This window comes from Passer montanus, unplaced genomic scaffold (assembly GCF_014805655.1).
Source record: "Passer montanus isolate IOZ18808 unplaced genomic scaffold, ASM1480565v1 scaffold6, whole genome shotgun sequence".
In the NCBI taxonomy this organism is placed as follows: Eukaryota; Metazoa; Chordata; class Aves; order Passeriformes; family Passeridae; genus Passer; species Passer montanus.
Genome location: NW_024371037.1, coordinates 14,212,846 through 14,236,335, shown reverse-complemented (window position 1 = coordinate 14,236,335; position 23,490 = coordinate 14,212,846). Strand labels below are relative to the sequence as shown.

The window sequence follows — 23,490 nt, the reverse complement described above, 5'->3', positions numbered from 1 at the left end:
GATATATTCAGGTACAGTTAATCAGACAAACTGATTTATAGAATCACAGTGAGATTATTGAGGAATAGCAAGGGCTGATTGTAGACTTCTGAGTCTAGCCAGCTTGGCTTAGCTTTTTTAATAATCTGTCTATGAATACACATAACAAATTATACTATTTTCACAGTCAAAGCATATCTTACATTCAATTTAGACATATGTTAAGATCTCACCTGTGCAGTGATGACAGCCATCACCCAAGAACCTGGCAAATCTACATGTCAGCATTAATGAAAATACATATATGGATGAATGTTCCTGCTGGTGATGCATGATTATGGTCTTTGCTGAAATCATATTTAAGTATGCTTCAAGTGAAAAAGAAAATGTATCATAGGATCTATCAAATTACCTAGGCTAGTGACTTGCACAGAATTAGTGGATTCCAATTCCTGAAAGTATGTGTGTTCAAACTGTACAATCAGAATTCTTCAGGAGGGTTAGGAGACTAACTTCATGTATTCAGGAGTTATGTTTAATGGTTCTCTTCAGTTCAGATTAAATAGAATGAAAATAAACAAGAATATTTATTCTCTTGTTATTCTCTTGTATTGAACAGTCGTTGCTGTTCGGAAACAAAACTGAACTGAAAAGGTTTTGCAGACAATCCTATAATTCCTGAATAACTCCTCTATCAAAGTCAAGTTGGATGGGGCTTTGAGCAAAGCAGTGTACAGGAAGGTATACCTGCTCACATCAGAAGTCTGGAACCAAATGTCCCTTAGGGTTCCCTCCAACTGAAACCACTCTATGATTTCTCCCTGTGATTTTGTCAATTTTATAATTGATGTGTTAAAGAAAACTATCTTTGCAGACTTAAAACCACATTTCATAATATTTAATTTTTTAAATCAACACCAAGAGACTGAAATTGATGCTAAAGTATGAAATAATATAACAAATAATACAATGTAACTTGATGTTTCCTGTGGATGTTTTCCATGCATTTCATGTTTCTATTTTTCCCATCACATCTGTCTTTCAATGCAAAGACACAAGATTCACTGATCAATAGCTGTTGTCAAGCAGAATATAAGAGCTGACTTCTTGTTTCTTCCTCAATTGGGCAATTAGATTACTTTTCTTTACCTTACCACCATTTCTTACGACACAGTGATAATATCACTGGTTTTCATATTCTTACTGTCTGAAAATGTTTTGAAAATGGCCATGGGTTCAGAAGTCATTTGATGCTGAGTGTTTGATAGAAAGATACACTGTTCCTGTTTCATAGAAAGTATGAACTTGAAACTCCCTCACTCAGTTCCTAGTCAGAGCTAGGCAGGCAGAGACAAAGCCCTGAGCTCAGCTGCTGTGATTGTTGGGCCCATGTGGGCCATACAAACCACTTAGGTCCATCACCCTGTTTAGTGAAGATGAACTGCCACCTGTATGTCTAAATGGCAGCAAGCTGACTAAGAACAGCTGCTGTTCTCTAGTGGATTTTCTCAAAAATCCTTAAATTTCTCATTCCAGACAATTTTTTCACCCTCTGCATCATTTATGCTTGATGAGCTGTGTGACTTTTCCTTTCCTTTTGAATACAGTTGTCACCAGAACCAAAGGGTGTGTATGAGTAACAGTCTCACTATAACCATACATGAACACAGTGACATCTCTCTGCTCCTACTCAGAAATCCCTTTAGCCAAGGGCTGCATTAATCTCCTTAGAAACAAAATGACTGAGTTAGTGCTGTCTTGGGTACTCACAGAAAGTGTTTACCTATTTCTAGAATACCATGCTCTCTGCCATCTATCCCTCTCCAAGACAGGTATTCATTGCTGTACTAGCAGGCATGACAGCCAAATAAGCCAACTAAGCCATCTTTCTAGATCTGTGATGTTTTGGAGCATAAAGATATCATTGTACTCATATGTGGTTACACAGAGATTTAATACATTGACTGATCTTTAACATTATAACTTAAATGTTTATAATATATTTATATGAAATTATTGTCTGCTGCAACTTAATTTTAGCACAACCTTTTTCATAGCAAACTTTGAGGCATATATCAAGTTTATATAGGAAATAAGCTAGGTAAATTAAAAGTCAATCACAACCTTTGGTCTTGAGCATGAACAAATTCAAGTTTGTAAGTTTGCAAAGGATCATAATAAATATATTATGAAGGTATAGATATTAATTTTATTTTTTAAAATGTCAAGTTTTATTCCAGTTTAAAAGTGACAAGGGAAAAAGGAGTCCCACATTATGAAGTCATTTAACTTGTCTCTTACCCAGTTTCTGTAGGATTAGTATCACTGCTGCTTTAGGGTTGGCTCTACTTCAATGGAATTTGTGTGACCAAGAATACTGGCATATACCTAACCCCACTTAGCCCTTCTTGGATGGAAAGGGGTTTATTATGTTTATTCAGAGACAAAATCTGAAACGGAAGGATGTAATAGGATCAACTCTCAAGACTGGAAGGCTAGTCAATCATTTTGGAAAACTGCAAAGAATTTTATCCAGTCTTCAATGAAGTTAACAATGAAAAAGTCATGTGGGAAAATAGGTTGTCATTCACCATCTGAAAAGCAATTTGGTTAAAAACTTGATCACTTTCTCAGCACTGACATTTTACATGCTGCACATAGCATTTGGAGAGTTAGGAATCTGATTTGGTGTATTTGGAAACATGGAAAAATACTGCAATTTGATGCAACAAAGATTCTCCAAAAGAAAAATTGGACCCAAGAGTGCTAGTGTCCTTGTCAGGCTGTGATGCAAACGTGAAATGTTTTTCTAGGCACTGTAGACTACAACCAGTATTTGGGGATGAAAATTCACTCTTGCTTTCTGAGAAAGCATGTCTGTTGAAAAGGATTGTATCCTCCTGGCTAGAATACTCACCAGAAGGGTGAATTGACTCTACAATAACCTCCACTTGGGGCAGCTTGGACCTGCATCATAAAACCATGCTCTGAACACCAGCCTGTACAGAGCTCTGCTTAGAAACAGTCTCCTTCCACTGCTGAAGCTCAACAACTGCACAGCACATTAATGCCAGGGGTCTTCTCATTTTGAAAGAAGTATAGATTTTTATTTTTCCTTTTTCCAGAAATTCACATGCTTTCACCATAGGACAAGATTTTTGGGCAATCCTCCACACAACATTTGGAATATATCCCAATATTCGAAACCAGCTGCTGATTCTGGAGCAGTTTTATTTTTGTGTGCCCACTCTGGAACAGACCATTCATTTCCCAACAAAAGGATCTCATGTAGAAGCTAGTCCTCAGGAACCTTAGTGAGGTCAGGAGATAATGTGAAAATTCCACTTAATAAGGCTAGACAGAAGCAGCCTCATGCTGTGCAACCACAGCCAGAGGCTAGTGTAGGAAATGTTGGCTTTAGACTTCTATCTCAACTGTAATTTGTGTCTAAAGCCACTCAGACACTGCTGTAAAACATTTGAAACGTTCTTGCTATCTTCTGTCACATTAGTGCTATTAGCTAGATACATGCATACAGACAGACCACTCACAGCTGATGTAAGATGTTAATCCTCTGAGGTTTTTCCACATCTGTGTGCACAGACAGCTTTGGTTTTACCTCTAACCTTTCTATATTTGCCCTCAGGACTCCCTCAGGCTACTCTGGGTAAGCTTGGGCTGAATCTAGACCTGCTGTTGGTTCATCTCCACAAGCCAGCCATACTGGGAACTCCCCAGCTATGAAGGTGATGATTTCTCCTTTGGGTGGAAGGGTACTTGGGTCAGATGAGCCCTCAGAAACATGTTGGAAACAACCAGAGAAATCTCCCATCTCTTCTGACACCTAAATCGTAACATTTGAATTTGAAAATTATCTGCATACTTGAGGAGATGCTGTTGGATTTCCAGTGCTGTTGTTAAAGGGTACAAGGCAGACCCCTCCCCCCCCCCCGTCTTTTAATCACAAAAGAAGCTGAAGTAACAAAATTTACTTTTAGGTTTTACAAATTTCCCTGGGTATTACAGAAACTAGGATAGACTATGTATTTTCATAAACATCAGCCTAAAAAGGAAAACACACACTTTGCAATGAACCATCTGTCAAGGGAAATCCAGATGAGCTAAGCAGATGCAGGAATTCAAGTTTTTTTTAATGTTTATTAAAAAAAGTGGCTATCAAAATAGAATGAAAATATTTAACACTCAGTAAGGAGTTTTGCAAGGAGTTCCTAGCTGCAAAGAAATGAGAGTAAAATGAGGTACGCAGTTACCAGTAAAAATAAGATAGCTTTTCACAACAAATTCAAAATTACACTAAAGCATATCAGCTAGACTCAGGAGATGTTAATTCACTATTACTGCCAAAATAATTCAGAAATCACAAGTCAGGACTAAGAAAGCATGTTATTAGTTTAAAGTAGCATGGGTTAAAATAATATACCTTATAGAGTTGGATCTTTCTGCCTTTTTAGACACTGAATTATGCAGAAGCAAATTTAAATTTTTTTTCTCTGCAATCATGGTCTTTATTTTATGAAAGCTGAAATTCTCATTTACTTACTGTATTCAGGAGATAAGTCTTTAAGATAAAATAATTTTTAAAAAGTGAGAAAAAAGAAGAAAATGATAAAGAGAAAAAGAAAAAGAGCAACTGTCTTAAGACTTGTGACAAAATCAGGAGATCTGGCAACACATAGCATGCAACTGAAATTCTTCATCTGTACAGAACTTGCTCAAAGCCATCAAGGACAAAGCAACAGAATGGTGGCTTGAAATCCTTGACTCCTTGGAATGTCACTTTCCTTAGAGCTGCGCCTTTGTGGTACCATTGCTTATTTGAAAAAATACTGAATAGGGATACTTTTAGTTATATCAATCAAAAGTGACTAAAACAGACTGTGTAAGAGCTAATAAAGAATAAACTTTGCCAGGAAAAGGATGGCAAATGTTATTTCAGCCATGCCTTCTTTCTTCTTGCTACTTGGGAGAAAATGGTTTTCAGTTTCTAAGAATTAGAGCACAGGTCAGATTTACAGGCTGGATTTATCTATTTAGCTAGTACTAAAAGAAATGTTTTTCAGGCCTCAGTATTCATTTCCTGATGGTCATTTAAAATAAGTCCTATGGTTAAATTTAACATTCTGGATTCTTTGTATTAAACAGGGCTTAAATAAAGCTGGCTCCCAGTTGTTATCATTGTTCTACTCCCATATCACCAGCTGCAGTTGTATCCACGGGCATCATTTCAGATTGGATTATATTAATCTTGATTTCATATATATATATAACTAGATTTTTCTTTCCAAATATTCTACACCTTGATTTGAGTAGAATATTCAAGTATCTGCACATCTAGACAGTCACTAGAGCTTGCAAATTATCCAACATGATGCCCTAACCTAAGACAAGAACTGATGGCAAGAACAGATGGTTCAAGCAAAACCTACCCAAAGGGAGGTTCTTGTGCCATGTGTTATGGCTGTTTATTAGATCTCCTAAAGGGTGGTGTAGCACTGAGATAAAACAGGCTCTCAGTAGACAGGATACGTGATGTGCAGTCAAATGGATTGATTTGTCTAGCGAATCTAATAAATGTATCTTGTTAATGCTGAGCAGGGAAAAATTTTCCTCAGCCTTCATTCATTATCTCATCCTCATTAAAAGAATGCCTTCTCACTAGAAAATCAGAAAGGACTCCAGTCCTCTCTGCAGAAGACTACAATGCATAAATATTGGTTTTATTTGGTTGGCCTGTTTTCAAACAGCAGCATTGCAAGTGATTGCATTTCTGATCACTAATTTATGTTCTTTGCTCTTGTTTATTCTTTGATTATCCCTGATTATTATCTATCTCCCTGTCTCTCCTACAATGCAAAACTGTTCTTTGCTCTTCAATTCCTCTTCTATCACCCATTAATTATATGCCAAGTTTCTGTATCTAATGACACAGCCCAACCTACCATGCCTCAGCCATTTTTCCTACTCCTCTGTGCATCCATTCCACTACTTTTCCTTATACAATGAAATAACAGAATGTACTCTGAGAACCTTGTGGGACTGAGCCTCTCTAAATTTACTCCCTAGTCTTGAGATAAAGGGAAAAAATTATGTTTTCGCTTTCTCTGAATTCCATACCTGTAATTCAAATAAAATATCTAATGCTCAATCTAATTTTTTTTCCTTCTGCCCCTTTCTCGTTTTGCTCACTTGGGAGAGAAAAATGTGTTCATCATGCACACAAAACATCTCCTTTCACCCTACATCTTCTAGTCACTGACTGGCCATCATTTACTTTATCCTGTTCCATAAACCATAATGGCTCAAATGGTCTCCCTCAGATATGTACAGCTCTTCTTTGTTCTTGTTAGCTGGCTGTTCTCTGTCAGCATTCCAGCAGGGCACCTATCTTCAATTTTGAAAAACTTTCTATCCCTCCATCTGTAATTCCTACTAGCCCATTTGCCTTCCCTCAGTCAATAGCCAACAGGTAACTTCTGCACTATTTTTATCTTCTTTTCCAATTTTTAATCTCATTTCTTCATTCTCTGCTGAAAACACCTTTTCTGAGGCCTATTCAGTCTGCCTCAGCTCAGTGCTGGTGTCATTCTTTCCTGACACATTTTCTTCCCTTGGCTTCAGCTGTCTGCTGAGCTTGTGACTCACCTGCTAACTCCTGGCCTTACCATTGTATCATCTCTGAATGCTCCTTTTGTCCCTGGTCTGCAGGACTTTCTTTTGGCTTGTCCTTGGTTGCCCTCATCTATCTTATTTCTGTGTGGCATCATGTGCTGTGACTTTTTATATTAGCAGTTAAAGACCCCTGCCAATTCACACCTGCATCCTTCTGTTATCCATTATTATCCATCTCTTCTCAATGTAGAGAGAGGAGCTATACTCCTTTTGTATAGCTTGAAGGTAAAACCAAAATATTTATCCCTATTTAACCACCTTCTCTTTTTCATTCCCTACTGTTATTAAAATACTGACTCACAGTATGCAAGAATCAGGTACTTTTTATCTATATGTATCATCCATTTCAATAACTGCAATTCTATTTTATTTGAGGTTATTTAACTGTCTGCTTCTTGTTACATGACTGATGGAAGCACAGTTATGAGTGGCCTTTGCCAAATGAGAATGACCGAAGTTATGAAAAGATATTAGCATAAATCACAGCAAAGGCACCTGAAAGCATAAGAGATTTGAAGATGAAATAAGCTGCTAATTTCCCTGAGAGAGTAATTTCAGATAAAAGATGTCTGAAGTTACATTATGTATTACTTAATGTCAAAAGAAGTTGCCGAAATCCATGATAAACAGCAGGCCTCTCTGATTTGTAAGATACAAGTTCCTCATTTCCTGGAGATGGTTATATATGGAGAATATGGATATGGACAGATAAAGAAAAGTCTGAGACAAACACAAAAAAATATTGGTTTAAGACCACAGTAGCATACATTTATTACGTAGATGCAGTTCACTGCGTGACTGTGTCACAGTCTGTAAGATCACCTACCTGTTATATGTATGTGATATTCCTCTTTCAGTATCTTTTGGAAATAAGGTACTTTGAATTGCATGTGTGCTGACGGCAAGCCTGGAAGATTCACTTCAACATCACCCATAAAATGTGGAAACTCCCAGTCCTGTTAAAAAAGAAAAATAAGAGCCTAAAAGTAAGCTTTCACAGTATATTTTTGCCTTTAAAATGGCTTAAATTAATAAAACAGAAATGTTCTATATTTAAGCCTCTATTATTGGATTTTCTTACTTTAAATTTGACTGACCCACTTGAAATAGAATACCTTATTTATATTAGATATTACAATATAATTTTTACCTCAGTTTCATGTAATTATGGGTATAAAAGTTCACTTCAGAATGACAGTACTGAACCCACCTTACCAGCTGATAGTACAAAACAGAAAAAGGATAAGAATACTTATTTAAAACCTGACAACACTAAGAATACCTATATAAAAACCTTGTTACGCTACTTACTCTTAGTAACTTGCAATTTGGCAAACAGTTTACAGGTATGAAATTGGCAAAGGTGGCCTGAGCCTTTCAAATACCACATATATCTGTATTCTACTTGTTCAACTTACAGTGTGTTTTCTGTATTTTGCCTTCATATACTTAAATAAACAATCACTGCAAGTGCACGCACTTCAGCATAATCTGCCTGAATCAACCCAAGCACAGTTTTCCCCACTGCCATATTTCAGCTGACAAGGTAATGCTGGAAATGTGGAAGCTCTTGCCTAGCATTATGCAAATGTTGGTAGTGTGTGGTACCCCAGCTGAGGAAGAGCTGCATTTAAAGGCATTTTTCACTTGGTTATCTGTGCTCACCATCAGTCACTTGAAAATGGGTATGATAGCATGGCTCATTAGAGTCCAAACTGAAAGCAATACTGCTAGAATCAGGATGATTACTGCCAGTGTCAGTACTCTGTGCACTGCAGATTGTTGATGATCTCCTGTTACAAACATGCTGCCCCTCTTCCTGTGCACACTCCTGGATTTGTATACTACAAGCTAGTGCCACAAGCACCTGAATTACTAAAAATAAAATAAAGGAATCCAAAATGTGAAGAACTCTATGAGTGACTTCTGATTCTCTCACATAAAAACCATTCCAGCATAGCTGTCTTCCCGTGAGAACCAATTCCATTATTTCATTTTCAGGTTTGTAAGGATAGAATGTTTTCTTACAGAGTAATATATATATATATATTCAAAACTAAGAATTATCTATTAAATTGGGAGGAGCTGTTGACTCCCTCAAAGGCAGAGAAGTCCTGTAGAGAGACTTTGGCAAATCAGAGGGCTGGGCAACCACCAACTGTACGAAGCTTAACCAAGTGCCAAATTGTGCAGCTGGGATAAGGCAACCCTGTCTGTTCCCAACAGACTGGGAAGTGCAATAGCGGAAATCAGTGCTGGAGAAAGGGACCTGAGGGTCCTGGTCGATAGGAAGTTGAATGTGAGTCAGCAGTGCCCTGGCAGCCAGGAGGGCCAACCCTGTCCTGGGTGCATCAGGCACTGCATTGCCAGCTGGGGAAGGGAGGGGATTGTCCTGCAATACTCTGCTCCTCACCTCGAGTGCTGGGGGCAGTTTTGGAGGCCATAATATAAGACAGATATAAAGCTATTAGAAAGTGTCCAAAGGAAGACAACAAAGATGGCAAAGGACCTTGAGGGGAAGCCCTGTGAGGAGTGACTGTGGTCATTTGGCTTGTTCAGCCTGGAGAAGACTGAGCGGAGAGCTCATTGCAGTTACAACTTCATCATGAGAGGAAGAGGAGGGGCAGACACTGATCTCTGCTCTGTGGTCACCAGTGACAGAACCCAAGGGAATGACCTGAAACTGTGTCAGGGTGATTTATGTTATATACCTCAAAAGGTTTCTCCCCAAAGGGTGGTTGAGCATTGGAACTGGCTCCCCAGGGAAATGGTCACAGCACCAGCCTGATGAAGTAAGAAGTGTTTGGACAATGCTGTCAGACACAGGGTGTGATTCTTGGGGTTGTACAGTGCAGAGCCAGAAGTAGTCCCTTTCAACTGGGGATATTCTATTCTATATATGACCTCTTAAAGATTAATCACTACATGTAAGTTAACTTCCGAGACTTGCTAAGCTCTCCAACATTTTCTGCAATAAAAGAGAAATGGAAGAGTTTTATGATCTGGAAATAGCACAGCCTGATCACAAACAGCTGATTTGTGCTAACTATTTGTTATAATGAGTTAAATGGATCAACAGGAGTGCAAGCAAGGAGAAAATCTGACACCCTTCACCTAGTTCTTAATGTTCACAGAAATGCAGAAAATGACAATTTACAGATGTAGAAGGTAAGAGGAATAAGGATGCTCTCATTTTGCCTTATCATTAATGCAACACATGCACTCCTGGTAACACCTGCCCAGCTGCTGTCCCTTACCCTGCATCTGTAGACATCCTCTTGCAGGGGGCAGGCATTCAAAAAATGCCCAGAGATAAAAAATTTATGCATGCACACTTTCAGTTCACTGTTTGCAATATACATCTCAGGACTGGTGTCTCTTGTCGACTCATACATACTCTCACCCAGGAATAAATAGGAAAAAATACATTACATATTCTTGAAAATAAATGAATGGAGAAGTGTGAACTCTGCATAGTTATAAGTAAACACGGGTCTATAAATCTGGCCTCCTGTTTCTGCCTTGCCCCAAAGCTCCTACTGTGCCTTTTGCTGATTTACAGATAAAATTCCACCATGCAGAATTTTGTACTGGTCTGTGTCTCTGCATCTGAGTTTTTTATTAAAAAGAGTTTTTTCTCATCTGGATGAGTACTACCCGATAATACCATTTTCTACATATATGCCCCATACTGTATGAAGCACGCCTGAATTTTATCATGGCCCTTATTACACTGGAGCACTCTAACATGGTGTGGCCATAACTAGAGAGATGGATGCAGGCTGGTGCTGCAGACCTCACAGCTATAAACAACTCACTGGCATTCAGCTAAAGAAATGCAGATCTGGGCTGGGCAAAACTACTTTTAGGGGTAACAAGGAAAACAAAGAAGTATCTCACATAAGACACTACCTGTAAAACCTATCTGTAACGTGGAGCTTCAGATCAAGGAGGAAACAGCAAGGTCTTAACATGTTATCAAATATAAAAACATCCCCAAGCTGCTTTTAGTATGAGAAAAAAGAAACCATCATGATGGGGATCATATCCTTCCCAGCAAAGGACTCCAGATGCCAACGACATGCCATAACGCTCCCACTGAACCCCATCAGACTGAAACTGCCCATTTCAGGAACCACAGGAATAGAAGAAGGGTGGATGAAACATCAGGAAAAGCAATAGAAACTGAGAAGTGTGTGCATAAGAATTTAGACATTATTATTATTATTATTATTATTACTCCTACTAGTACTACTGAAACTTCTTTCTCACAAAAGTATTCTTTTTTGTAATGATTAGATCTCAACTAATAATTAATGGATTACACTGTTTAAATTTAACACTAATAATAAAATCTTGGCTTTATATATAAAGGTCCTTCCTCACCCATACATAAAATTTTGAATGTAACACCTTTATCAGAACATTTATACAGTCTCTTCTTTAAGAACAGTTCCATGAAATTATAGAAATAAAATAATTTTTAAAGGCCACCAACAAATAATCAAATGTATTTGAAAGCAATTTTAAGATAAGGAAACTAAAATAATGAGTTAAACCTTCTGACTTCCATGGAAGTTGCTACAGATGCAACAGTTAGCAAAATGAAGCTTTAAGTTAGGGATTAAATAGCCTTTGGATGTTCATTTGACTCCCAGCTTTGCTAAGTGTGCGTGTCACCTGTCCACAGAGGGACATTATCACCTGCAGATACACAGCTGTAGTATTATTACTGTGCCAAAGAAAAGTAGATTATTATTACATTTTCAGGCTAATGCCAATATCAGGCTGTCAAATCCAAACCCAACAAAGTGGCCATTTTACTGTCTAGATTCCAAGAAAATGTTGTCCAAAATCTTTTGAATATGTTTGGTTTTTGCCTTACTGACAGCCAAAAGACAAATTTCAGCAATACCCAGAAAACCATTTTCCTAAGAAATTCAAGATGCCTTGTAGATATATTCCACCTCACTTGTAACAGCTACACGAATAGACCAAATGTTCAAGCCCATAAATGCAAACACTTCCCACTCTGGAACATAGCTCAGGCCTGCCCCATGTCCCCTGCACAGTGTTTTCTCTCTGTGGCCTCTCTCTGGTATCAGTCTGTGCTCACCACTGGAATATGAGCATCATGTGTTGTATTCTTAAAGTTTTCAGCTCATAATTATGCAGAGTTCACTTGATCAGCTTTAGTTCTCATTGCTGAGTTGCCTGTACTCTGCCATTTGTGGGATCTCATTAAGAACTGGGCCCAAAATACCATATTTAGACTGCATTGCAGAATTGGAAAAAATAAAGCTGTACAAACATACTGTTAGCTCACATATGTACCTTTCATACTGCACGAACAGATTGCTTCTCCTTTAAATCCATCAGCATCAGATTTCTAACATTCTAACATGACTTCAGTGGTTCCCAGCCTGGGGGGATGGGACAGCAGCAACATCCCCTCCGTGTGTGGAGACAGAGCCAACCCAGAGCCAGCAGGCTTAAATCAGCCGCACAGAGGTCTCTAACCTCAGCAGAAAGTTTTGTGGCATGTGCAAATCAAATAAGGTTATTGCCTCATTTCACTCTAGTCACTGAGGAAAGGGCAGCCAGAGGATGAATTTAAGATCACTGAGGGCCTCATCCTGGTGTTGCAATGGGCAGAGCGTACCTCTGATTTCCATCAGCTGCCTCATTAAATGCAGAAGCACAGAAAAAAACCTGAGGAGATCATAGTATTTTGATTCTCTTTGCTTTGGTTCTAGCTACCCAGGCCAAACAGATGCACATACTCTCTGCTGCAATGCCAGGTGTTAGTTTAAGGCCCTACAGTGCAGCTTGCAGTTTGGTACAACTTTAAGTAATGAAATTTTTGCAATGGTAACTAAGCATCAAAGCCAGACTTTCTGATATGATCTGGCCATTTTTTTGTCATCGTCTGAGGAAAAGAGAAGGCATTTCCTGAGCAGCCCTCTCCTGACCTTTCAAGCCAAGACACACAGCTGCCCAGGAGCATATTGGCAATGCCTAGTGTCCTGGTTTGGTGCAGGATGGGTCCTTGGTGTTTTTCCTTGCAGGTTGTGGGCCACATCTCCAGAGCCCAGGGGATGAGGAGCAGGTGCTGGCAGGATCAAGTCAGGATCATTAGCTGTCTGGGAGGGGAATGCTAGCCCTCAGCAAACCACAGCCCATGCATCATGCACACACAACCCCACGTGCCTCAGTCATAAGCCTTTCTCCCCAGGGAAAAATGCCACAGAGAAGGTGAGACCATGATTAGAAAACACTAACTGATGGTGAACAAATGTACCATGGTTTTATCTCTCTTCCTGTTTGAATGTAGCTCTTGGTGTGTTCATTAAATATGAAATAACACTAAGAATAATATAAACACTGCTGAGATATAATAGGGGAAGGGAATAAACACTAAATATTTTTGCTGTAAGTAATGATGACACATGCAATATTTAATGCTGTGGACACACTTGTACTTTAAGTGTCTCAAAATAGTAAATAAAAACAGGGTAGGAACGGAGAAAATGCATATATGAATGTGTATATGTGTTTCAGAAACTGCCTATAGCATTTTTTATGTATTTATTAAAAACATTTTGAGGTGAAGACTGTTTTCAGATATCTTTGCATCTTAGAACATGACGGACACAGACATTGTGAGGAAATTTCAGGAGATGCAATGGTTTTGTATTTTTGCAAGTGTTTAAAGTAAGAAATGAACAGCCAGAATTCCGAGTCAAAGGCCCAGCTCCTCTGTGGTTATGTCTAACCTCATTGCAGTGCTGCAACTTGCAGTGATGTCTACAGCTGACATCTCTGTGAGCTGCTAAACTGCAAACATATTCATAATATTTCATTCAAACATAGGTAAGAAAGGAAGTCAGCAGCCATGACTTGAAATCACTTTCATGCTTGTGAGATCAAACGTATTGCTCACCTTCTGACCTTCTGTTCTTGGACAAATAGGGGAAGACAGTTTGATAGGCAGTGTTGGATTTAGCCCTTGTTAAACAAAAAACTACATCTACTCTTAACATTACCACCTGTATACCTCAATGGCTTCAGTGTCACTATTCTTCAGAAGACCTCCTCCTTCACGTCGGTACTATCAGTGCTAATCTCTTCATAGTTTTCAAGTCCAGAAAATTTTATTTAATCTGGTCATCTGTTTTTCTTCACCTGTCTGGATTGTTACTGACAATAATGATAACAAAATCCCATCAGGAACTGTGGCACCAAGTCCATTATTGAAAATACTGCTTCACCTTTTATCACTCAGTGTTGATTTAAAGAATTTTAAATATGGAGAAAACACTGCAGTGGTGGAATAACTACTTTGGTTGAGATCCAAGCTGCAGAAACAGAATACTGAAGACAACTCCCAGGACCAGACATAGGTATAGAAAGGCTATCCTTGCACTATATGGCAATGAAAGGCACTAACATATACAGAACCAAGCTGTTGTTCTCCATAATTTTTGTGCTCTTCCCTCCTCAGTCTTTGCTTAGCTTCTTCAAGCTCCTGGTTGTTCTCTAGAAAACACACTGCAAATCTTGCTCTTTTTCTCTCATTTGAGAAAATGATAATAAGACAGCAATAACTCCCTCTATGAGAGAGCAGCAATGCATGCTTGGCCTTGATGACCTCTTCCATGAAAAAAATCATTACAGAATCCTTTGGTCTATTATCTATTTCTGCATATTTAAAGCAAACAATTCCCAGACCACACAGGACCGAAACAAGCACTTGGCACTTTGAATCTACACATTAATGCAATTTGAGCATAGACAAAGCTGTGTATGCACATGTCCTTACTGAACTGTCTGAATTGGTATTTAGCCTTTCCACAGGAAGCTCAAAGTAATCTCAGTATTTCAGTCCACCTAAAATAAGGAATGCTTGCATTTCATTGAGAGTCGCATATCTACACCTGATTCATGACAGATGGCACCTCCCTCTCTTCCCCCTGTGACTATGGCTTGGATATCATCCTCTATTCATTCCTCAGAACCTTGCAGTGCCTGGATACTGCAGATTTTTTCTGTATAACATGTGACAGATATGAAGATTCCTACCAAACCCTACAGCTAAAATTTCTATCAAGGCTCTCATCATCTGCTGTTCAGTTACACTGGCACCTTTCCCTCCGGCCTTCATGGGTGCTTTTCCCAATTGATACAGAAATGATTCTGCAAAGACCATTCTCCTAGTCTATTTTTTTTTACCATGAAACTATTTTCGTTCATACAATAAAGTACAGGCCACTTCCTTTCATTCAAATTCTTTGAGATCTTTCAACACCTATGTACAGACTGTCTATATGACAGCTGCTCCTTCAATCAGTCTTTAAATTCAGGCTATAATTTTTTTCTCTATTTAGAGATTTTTTTTTCTCTTGAGCAGTTCTCTATCAGCTGAAGAGCTTTATCCTGTCTCATTCTTCTTTATAATTTTCTTTTTCAGAACAAAACATTAGGATGTCCTGGCTTACCTGTCATCTGGACCAATAAATTTGCTACTGTTTGTACCCACCCATCTAACTAGTTACAACTCTGGGATTTTCTTTAGCAATTAAATTCTCTAGGATTGGAGTTTATTCTGACTGTTTTTAATTATCATCTAGCACAACACTGCTCTGGTCTTTAGTGATCATTGCTAGTTTCTTGATGGGACAAATACTGCTGGTAGTGTGAAGAGTGAATGTCTATCCATTAATTTTCTTACATTGCAAGCAAATTGTGTTTGAAAACAAGCCAGTGCACAACAAAGGACAGACATTAGAAGGTCGCAAATCTTGAGATGTGTAGTTACCAGGAACAGCAGTGGTCACTATTCCCTGCTCAGGGCAAGGACTGTCCTACCCTTTAAGTACTTATTATTGTCAAACAGGAGCAAGGTGAAATCCCTTTATCCATTTCCGAGGGGCGGCAGGCACCATGAAGCACAGCCTCTGTGCACTTACTCCCAGAATGTCCTAGGACCAAGTCCACCAGTTTTTTCATCAGGCAAATGTGAGGTCTCATACATCCAAGATGACACTCTGAGGTTCCTCTTCATTATAAATCACTCCTACCTGTTTAATAGCTATTCACAACTGCTAACAATGCTGATTTAAAAAACGTACTCAAAAGTAAATGCTCTTTTATTTCATTTCAGTGTAGGACACTCTGAGGTTCCTCTTCATTATAAATCACTCCTACCTGTTTAATAGTTATTCACAACTGCTGACAATGCTGATTTTAAAAAAACATACTCAAAAGTAAATGCTCTTTGATTTCATTTCAGTGTATCCATTTTCTGTAAGCTTTTACTCTTTTACTGTCTCACTGATGGCTGACCTCAGTTGAGTTTATTAGCTATCAGATAATCCATCTGGATGACAAACGCCAGTTAAAACTTTTCCAGTTAATTCTTGACTCTGTTAAACTGTTAAACAAAATGTTAATGTTACAATATTGTGTATCTGTAAAAGACAAAGAAATCAGCTCCAGTAAAGCAACTGTGTCTTGTTCTCTACCTGAAACTTCCCTAAACCACCAGCCAGTTGTAATGGTTTTTCTAACTACCTCAGTGACACACTTTATGAAAGCAATTTCTGTGGTGAATAGGAGAAATGAACATTCACTAATAATACACAGTACTTATATTTACACATTTACTGAGACTACATCCTACTGTCAAGGGAAATCACGACATAAGAGTCAATCTTTCTGGTACCCTAGAAACCAAATATCTGACTATGATGTGGAGAATAAAAATAAATTTAAAATATATTGCTGTACAATCATCTTCAACAATATCAGAATGTTGGAGAAGTACATGCAGTGAAACACATACCACTGCATTGTAGGAAATATATGCACACTGCAGCTGAACAGTAAAATGGTATCTGGGGCATTTCGGGATTTGTAAACATTGCTAATGACATTTTTACCTATTTGAGAACAGCAAGGTCTGTTTAGGGTTCTAAAGTAATTTTACATTAAGACAACTGTCTCCAGCTAACTTCAGCTGTATTAAAATGAATATTGTTCCTTCTCTTTCCAAATATCCCCATACATGAATTTCCTTATTGCCTGATATTTAAATTTTAATGGTGTTTTTTAGAGTTACCTAAACCTAAGAAGAGACATTTGCTGTAAAATACCTGAGCAGGTATTTCCTTGCTATAAGCTTTGCAACACAATAAATATGGTGTTATAAAAATAAAGAGCATCTGGAGCAAGGGGATTACTGTGTGTTCTTCAATGTAGAAGGAAAGTAAATCAATCCAAAGCTGCATCAATATTAGAAATGCATGACTGAGGAGCCACTCTGTTCTGGACAAAATTCCTTCAGATTATTATGTATGCTCTGAAGAGTTTTACCATCATCTATTCCGAGTCCCCAAAATCTGTGTCTGGTTTCAAAGAAAACTAGAAATTGCCCTTGGGTTTTCAGTGTGATCTGAAGTGGCAGATTTGGACCAGCGGTCTCAGTTTGAAAGTTTTATCCAGCTTGTTTTGGTTTAGCTATAACTAAAAAAAAATTTCAATTGCAGGGTTCAGCTTAGTGCAATTAAGGTAATGAAACAGTAATATTAAATTTCCATTGGAAAAGAAACCCAGTATTACATGCTGCATTTGACTGATATTGAAAAAAAATAATAGAGCTGAAGGTGGCATAAAGTAAAACACTGAATGCATATGGAACGCAGAGAGAAATGTCTCATGAATTTAAATGCGGGGTTTGCCAACAAGTAAATGTGAATTCCTTTTTCCTTAAAAAAATGGTAATAGTTCTTTCCAAAATTATTTTCCTCTTCATAACTTGTGCTAATTAATATATCAATTCTAACATATAAGGAAAGATAAAGGAAACTTTGTTCAAATGTTGTAAGGAGAAAGGCTGACTGCAAAACATGGATATCTGTACCAAATTTTTGTTTCAGAGACAAGAGTAATATGGAATGTACTTGGTCTTCCCAGCTCCCTCTGGTTTTTCAAGTTGAAGTTTAAATATTTTCTGTGTCCTGAATTTTAGCCTGCTAGTAGGATCTGCAGCAGCAGCATAATGTTTGCAAACAGAACTTCATTTCCTGAAGGCAACTCATCCCATTCCGGAGCCCCATCTCCATGCTACCCCTCTACCTCCAGTTTTATCCTCAAAATCTCTGATGTGGCTATTAGGCACATCTGTTGCAGGAGCTGAGAAAAATAAGAAAGCAGTAAGTCTCCCTATGTAAGTACAGGTCTACTAGTTTTATAATTTTTGGTAAATAAGAGGCTACACAAAAATAGTGTGCGGCTGGGATTACTGTAGTGTATCTTCCACGGAGTGCACAGCATTACATTAGTCATTCTCTGCAGTTCAGTGACACGGCATATCCTCTTATTAGAGAGAGTGCATGCCACTTAATAGTTGCAGAATTATTTGCTTAAGCTCTCTCTTTCCTATCTGCCCTCCCCTCTCCTCCATTCATTTTCTTATCCCTTGAGGAAGTGATGCTAGTACTCTATGTTACACATACATAAATTACATCCCTTAGAGAATGAACAATATCACAGCCCAAAAGGATAGTCTTCAATGTGAATAAAAATTGGGGAGGATAACTCTTTTCTACAGTCCCCTCTCTGACACCCAATGCAAAACTCACTTCCTGAGCATGAAAGGAAAAATGCAATTTCAGCTTTTCGTACTAGAGCAATATATCTGCCTTTGCCAAGCACATGCAGAAAACATGAACTTCATCCTAAAAGGTTTTCAGTGTTTAGAAACCTCCCGGGAGAGCTTGTCAAAAACACAGTGAACCAAGCTCTAATTGCACAAACTCACCCTGTTCTTGGCAAAAACAACTGTTTGGTCTGAATTTCAAAACTGTTCCCATCAAAATCCTTAGGAGCAGAGAAAATATTATTGAGGTGTGTTTTTGAATCTCAAAGACCAAATCAAAGGCTGGTGGTATGCAATGAATTGAAGTATTCTCCTAGTGAGATTTGAACTTAAATATAGTAACTATGTTGACCATAAGGTAAGGCTGAATTAAAATTAAAAAAAAAAAGACAGATGAGACAGGGTGACACAGGGTGGACAAGCTCAAAAGATTTGGAAATTCAGTGTAGATAAGAAACCATATATTCAGCTCTTGGCAGAAGCATATCCAAACTAACAGAGGCTCTTGAAGGATGTCCTCCTGCAGCCCTTCTATTTAGTCTTTACTTTTGATCTGCAAGAAATTCCGTTCCCCGCTTCCTACTGATGTTACTTTTGGAAGACAACTTGCTAATTTCTATTCAGAGAGAATTTTCTTTGAGGAAAATCATAAGTGCCCCATGAGCCACTCTTTTTGGAGGGGAAGATGGTCTCTTACACCATTTCTCTTTTCAGAAATTTTGCTCTTTCATCTACCCACATAACACTGTATCTCTCTAATTTTTGCCACAAACACTTCATTTCTTTTCCCTTTAATGTCTTTTCTCCCACAACTTCCTCTGTAACATCTACATGCGATAGACTTAATTCATAAGTACATATTTTTAATTTTAGGAACTTTTCTGACAAATATTTTGGGAAACGACACATTGGCTGTTCTCAGAGACACTGTTATGTGGGCAGTAAACAGACAGAAGATCTTGCCTGCAGGTAAGTGCATGGCTTCCAAACTTCCAAACTTTTAATTGATGCCATCAATGAATCAGGGGAGCTACATTACAGCCATTGAGTGATTACTCTGTCAGTCTGATTAATAGGGCAGGTGGAGTTAAAGCAATGTTCTGCATGTGTATATGCATGCAGGCAAGAGATAGATGTGTGTGGTTTTTTTGGGGGAGTTCTAGTGTAACTAGTCAAAACTGTAACAGTGGACACAGTTACTGAAACTTTCCAAACAGGAAAGTATAGAATTCAAGCATTATTTTCAATAGTTTAAAGAAATGCTAAGTCAATTTTCTCATCAGAGGAGCTGTTTTAGAACAATTCACCAAGTCAAGAAAATGAATGAGCTGTTCTTTCACAGCATTCCTCAAGGAGGAATTATCCCAAATGATATGGTTACTTAATATGAACATTTATAAAGGGACAGTCATTATGCGAATTATGTATTTTACATAATTTATTTCAGCTTTCAGTTTATAGCAGCACTTTTATCTTCCTTTCATTCAGTGATAAAAAAAGCATCAATTATAATTCTCCTAATATGTCTACAGAACAAATGTCTGCTACTAAAGTTGCTGTGCTCATTCAAACATATCATTATTCATCAGAGGGTCCCAGGCAATCTACATTTACCAAAATAATGAATAGATAGAAACTGCACACTTAAATGTGGCAGTTTAGGTACATGAGAAATCCACTACAAAACATATTTAGGGATGTGCTGGTCTGTAGTAGTGCTACCTGCTATGTGTTGACTTGGCTGGGTACTTCTGCTGTTAATTATGTAAATTATATTAGAGCCCAGAGAACAATGGTCTTACTGCCATGTTTTAAAAGAAAACAGAGACCATTGCATTGATGTCTCCTCAGACACGATACATTTTTCCTGAAGTTTATCCAGTTTACATGTACAACGCATGGCTTCAAGATATACAAATATGAAAGAAATATGAGCAAACCAGATTATAACAAGTACTACTGCAATTTCAAAGAATCTATAATCAGAGTTGGAGAGTTACAATGTAGGGGGAAAATGTAGAACCAGATGACAGGTTATTATTACAGGAATGTAATATTTAGAAATTAAAGACTATTGGGCTATTGGTCTGCCTCAGTATGCCTGACAGCAGAGGTCAGCCAAATGATCTGATCTGCCCAAAATTCAATTTCACTGGATTCTGAAAACAAAAAATTCAAAAGATAAGTTACTGATAAAAAAAGCCCATTTCTCATGTGCTACAGTGAAGATACCCTACTAGACCTTGCAGATGCCAAAAAAAGCTGAAAGCTCCAGCTCATAGTCTTTCTACTTCAAATCACTTTCTACTTTCTACTTCCAGCTCATAGTCTTTCTACTTTCTACTCATAGTCTTTCTACTTCTACTTTCTTTCTACTTCATAGTCTTTCTACTTCATAGTCTACTTCTACTTCTTTTCTACTTCACAAATTAGAGACTTCCCTGATCAAGGCTACAAAGACCACTGACCAGAAAAGAATTTTTTTAAAGTTTTTGCTCAAGTGAGCCATAGAAGATTACAAGCTCCTATAGGAACATAGCACAGGGGGATTCATAATGCACAAGGACACAAAATTAATTTTAACATTTTCCTGTCTTGTATTCTTGACCAATATAAATATTTATCAAAGTATTGACTACTCCTTTACAGTCACCTAGAATGATCAAGCCTTTTGTTAGAAACTCAGAATAAGAACTAGTATTAGTATTTAAATGCTCCTTCCTAAAATATTAATAACTTTTTTGCCTCTCATTCACAATTATCTTCTGAGCTTTCCTGCAGTCAGCTGACAAACTTTTCTCTTTAAATGCTGAGTCAAAATTAAGGGAAAATATCTCTCATTTAACTCTTGTAGCAACCATTTAAGAAGCAAGCCATACTATTTCCTTCTGATAAACATACTATTCAAGTCTACATTGCCTCATGCCTAATTCTAAATACTTAATTGTTTCCTATGAACTCATACCAGATACATGGAAATCCTTTTGCTAATAAGAGAGTGAAGTCCCTTGAAGCAGATTCTTTGACAGAAAAGAGAGTTATTAGAGGCTTGCTACTCAACTGTCACTAACGACAACATTCTACTTCCCTGAAAAAGCACTGGAAATGTTCACTGATTTCCATGATATAAGGGCAATTGCCAATCATACAACTGATAATTACATGTATCTTTTAATGAGTATGATTCTGCACAATGATTTCTACCAGAATGTGTTACCTTTTTGGAACTAAATCACTAAGGAAAATTAAGTACATGTTCTCATTCTAACTTTAATGTTACAGAAATCTATGATTTAGACAAAAAACATAGTAATAGTTTCATTTAATTTTCTTATACAACCTGAAGGCCCATCTAGCCTGCATGGTTCTGTGTGTGGCTATACAGACACAGTTATTCTATCCCCGATGGAACTTGCAGTTTAGCTGCAGTTTTTTAAGATTCTCATCACTTTTCTGAATTTCCAGTAGCAATCTGGAAATTCTTATGAACAATTCTTAGAAACAATAACACCATTAATTGATACAGTAGAAAAAATGTTTTTGCTGGATAATACTATCCTGATAGATTGCCTCTCACTGTCCCAGTGAGCAGCACTTTCTGAAGAGCTCTTTGCAGAAGAAACCTTACAACTGTGTATATTTGCATTGGGACACACTGTAGAAATTTATTTACTGTATGGGGAACAAAAACTTCATTTTCAATTTTTTTTACAGTTCAAAACTGCTACAAGCATACTTACAAGCACTATGTAAACGAAAAGCAAGATTTTTTTTGTGGCTAGAAAAACGAATACAAAAGTTAGGTTGAGAAAATGTGCATGGAAGTGGCTACACAACAACTCTGCTCAGACTCTGAGCATCACCAATATGAACCAGGCATTTTGTCTGCAAACCAACACAGTTGTGTCAAGTTGGAGCCACCATCTCAGTGAAGGCTAAAAATGGAGCCAGGATACTGCAGCACAGTTGTGTAGAGCTGGGAAAAGTCTTATCTCTGTTGATCTGAAATTCAGCAGGTCAAGGGAGCAGAGACTGTTCTTCCTTCCAGACCCCTCCCACGGAGCAACAGGGTGAGAAAACTCAGTCCTTATGTAGTTTTATAAAAGTAGCTGAAAGAAATGCAGGAAGCTCCTTGCAGTATGAAAAGAGAGTGGCATTGGGTTAATATTGCTATAAAAAATGGCACTAGAGGAATTCATACACAAGGGCACCCAGCTACCACTGTGGCAGGTGCCATATAGAGCAGGCAGAAATCACAGTGCTGCTGCTTATCATGCAAGTGGGCTTGTGCACCACTGATCTCATTTGCTTATAACTCTTCCAAATACAACTGCTTGGGCTGAACACAGCCCATGTCTGGTGTGTGCCTCAGGCTGTTTTTTTTTTGTTTTGGTTTCTTTTTTGGTTTTGGTTGGTTGGTTTTTGTTTGGGGTTTTTTTTTTTTCCTATGTTTCTGGTTTAGGGTTTTGACATTTTCAACTAGCACCATTTCAACTAGCACTTCTGAGAGTGAGACCAAAGACAAAATAAGTTGCTCTGCTCTGTAGAGATATTTCAAGTGGAGACATACAGTTTAGCAAGGGAGTACCTCTGTGTCAGAAATGTGCCTCTTGCTTTCCTGTAAATACCTGCCCCAAAGTGAAACAGTTTAAGGTACCTTTGAAAAGCCAGTAATTTTCATAGTTACAAGAATCTAGCTAAAGGTTCAGAAATGTGCATCTTCCCAAACTCTGCATCACTCAGCATGCCAAAGAGTCCCTCGGCTCCTAGAGAATCAGGCTCTGTAGTGAAACTGCATATCTCAGAAGAGAGACAGGGTATCCTCCATCTCCCCTTTGCCTTCACCTCCAGTTTTTGCTGCTGCTGGCAGGACTCTGAGCTGCTCTCAAACAAGGACTGAGGTGGCCCTGCACAGCAGCCAAGAGACAGAGAGACAGCTTTCCTCCAATTACTAATCCCAAGTACTCTATGTGCAGCTGGAGCTAGTCAAGTACAGCTTGAGCTAGGCATCTGGACCTGAGGGAAGATGGACGAAAAATGGCATTTGGCTCTGAGACTGAGTGTAGCAGGGACTAGTTTTTAAAACTAATTTTCATTTTTTGGTGTTTTTCTTTTTATTTTGCACATAGCACAACATAGCAGTATGTTGAATCAAAGTAAAG

General features: G+C 38.1%; 1 protein-coding gene across 2 annotated transcripts in view; it reads right to left on the bottom strand.

Annotated features, from left to right (window-relative positions):
* The window catches only part of TMEM117 (transmembrane protein 117), a 184,830-nt gene that overhangs the window by 7,036 nt on the left and 154,304 nt on the right, over window positions 1-23,490 (bottom strand). For both annotated transcript variants that reach the window (XM_039726858.1, XM_039726857.1), the window contains exon 7: window positions 7,496-7,625. In XM_039726858.1, the coding sequence (XP_039582792.1) occupies window positions 7,496-7,625 (130 nt within the window). The remainder of the gene's footprint in view (window positions 1-7,495; window positions 7,626-23,490) is intronic.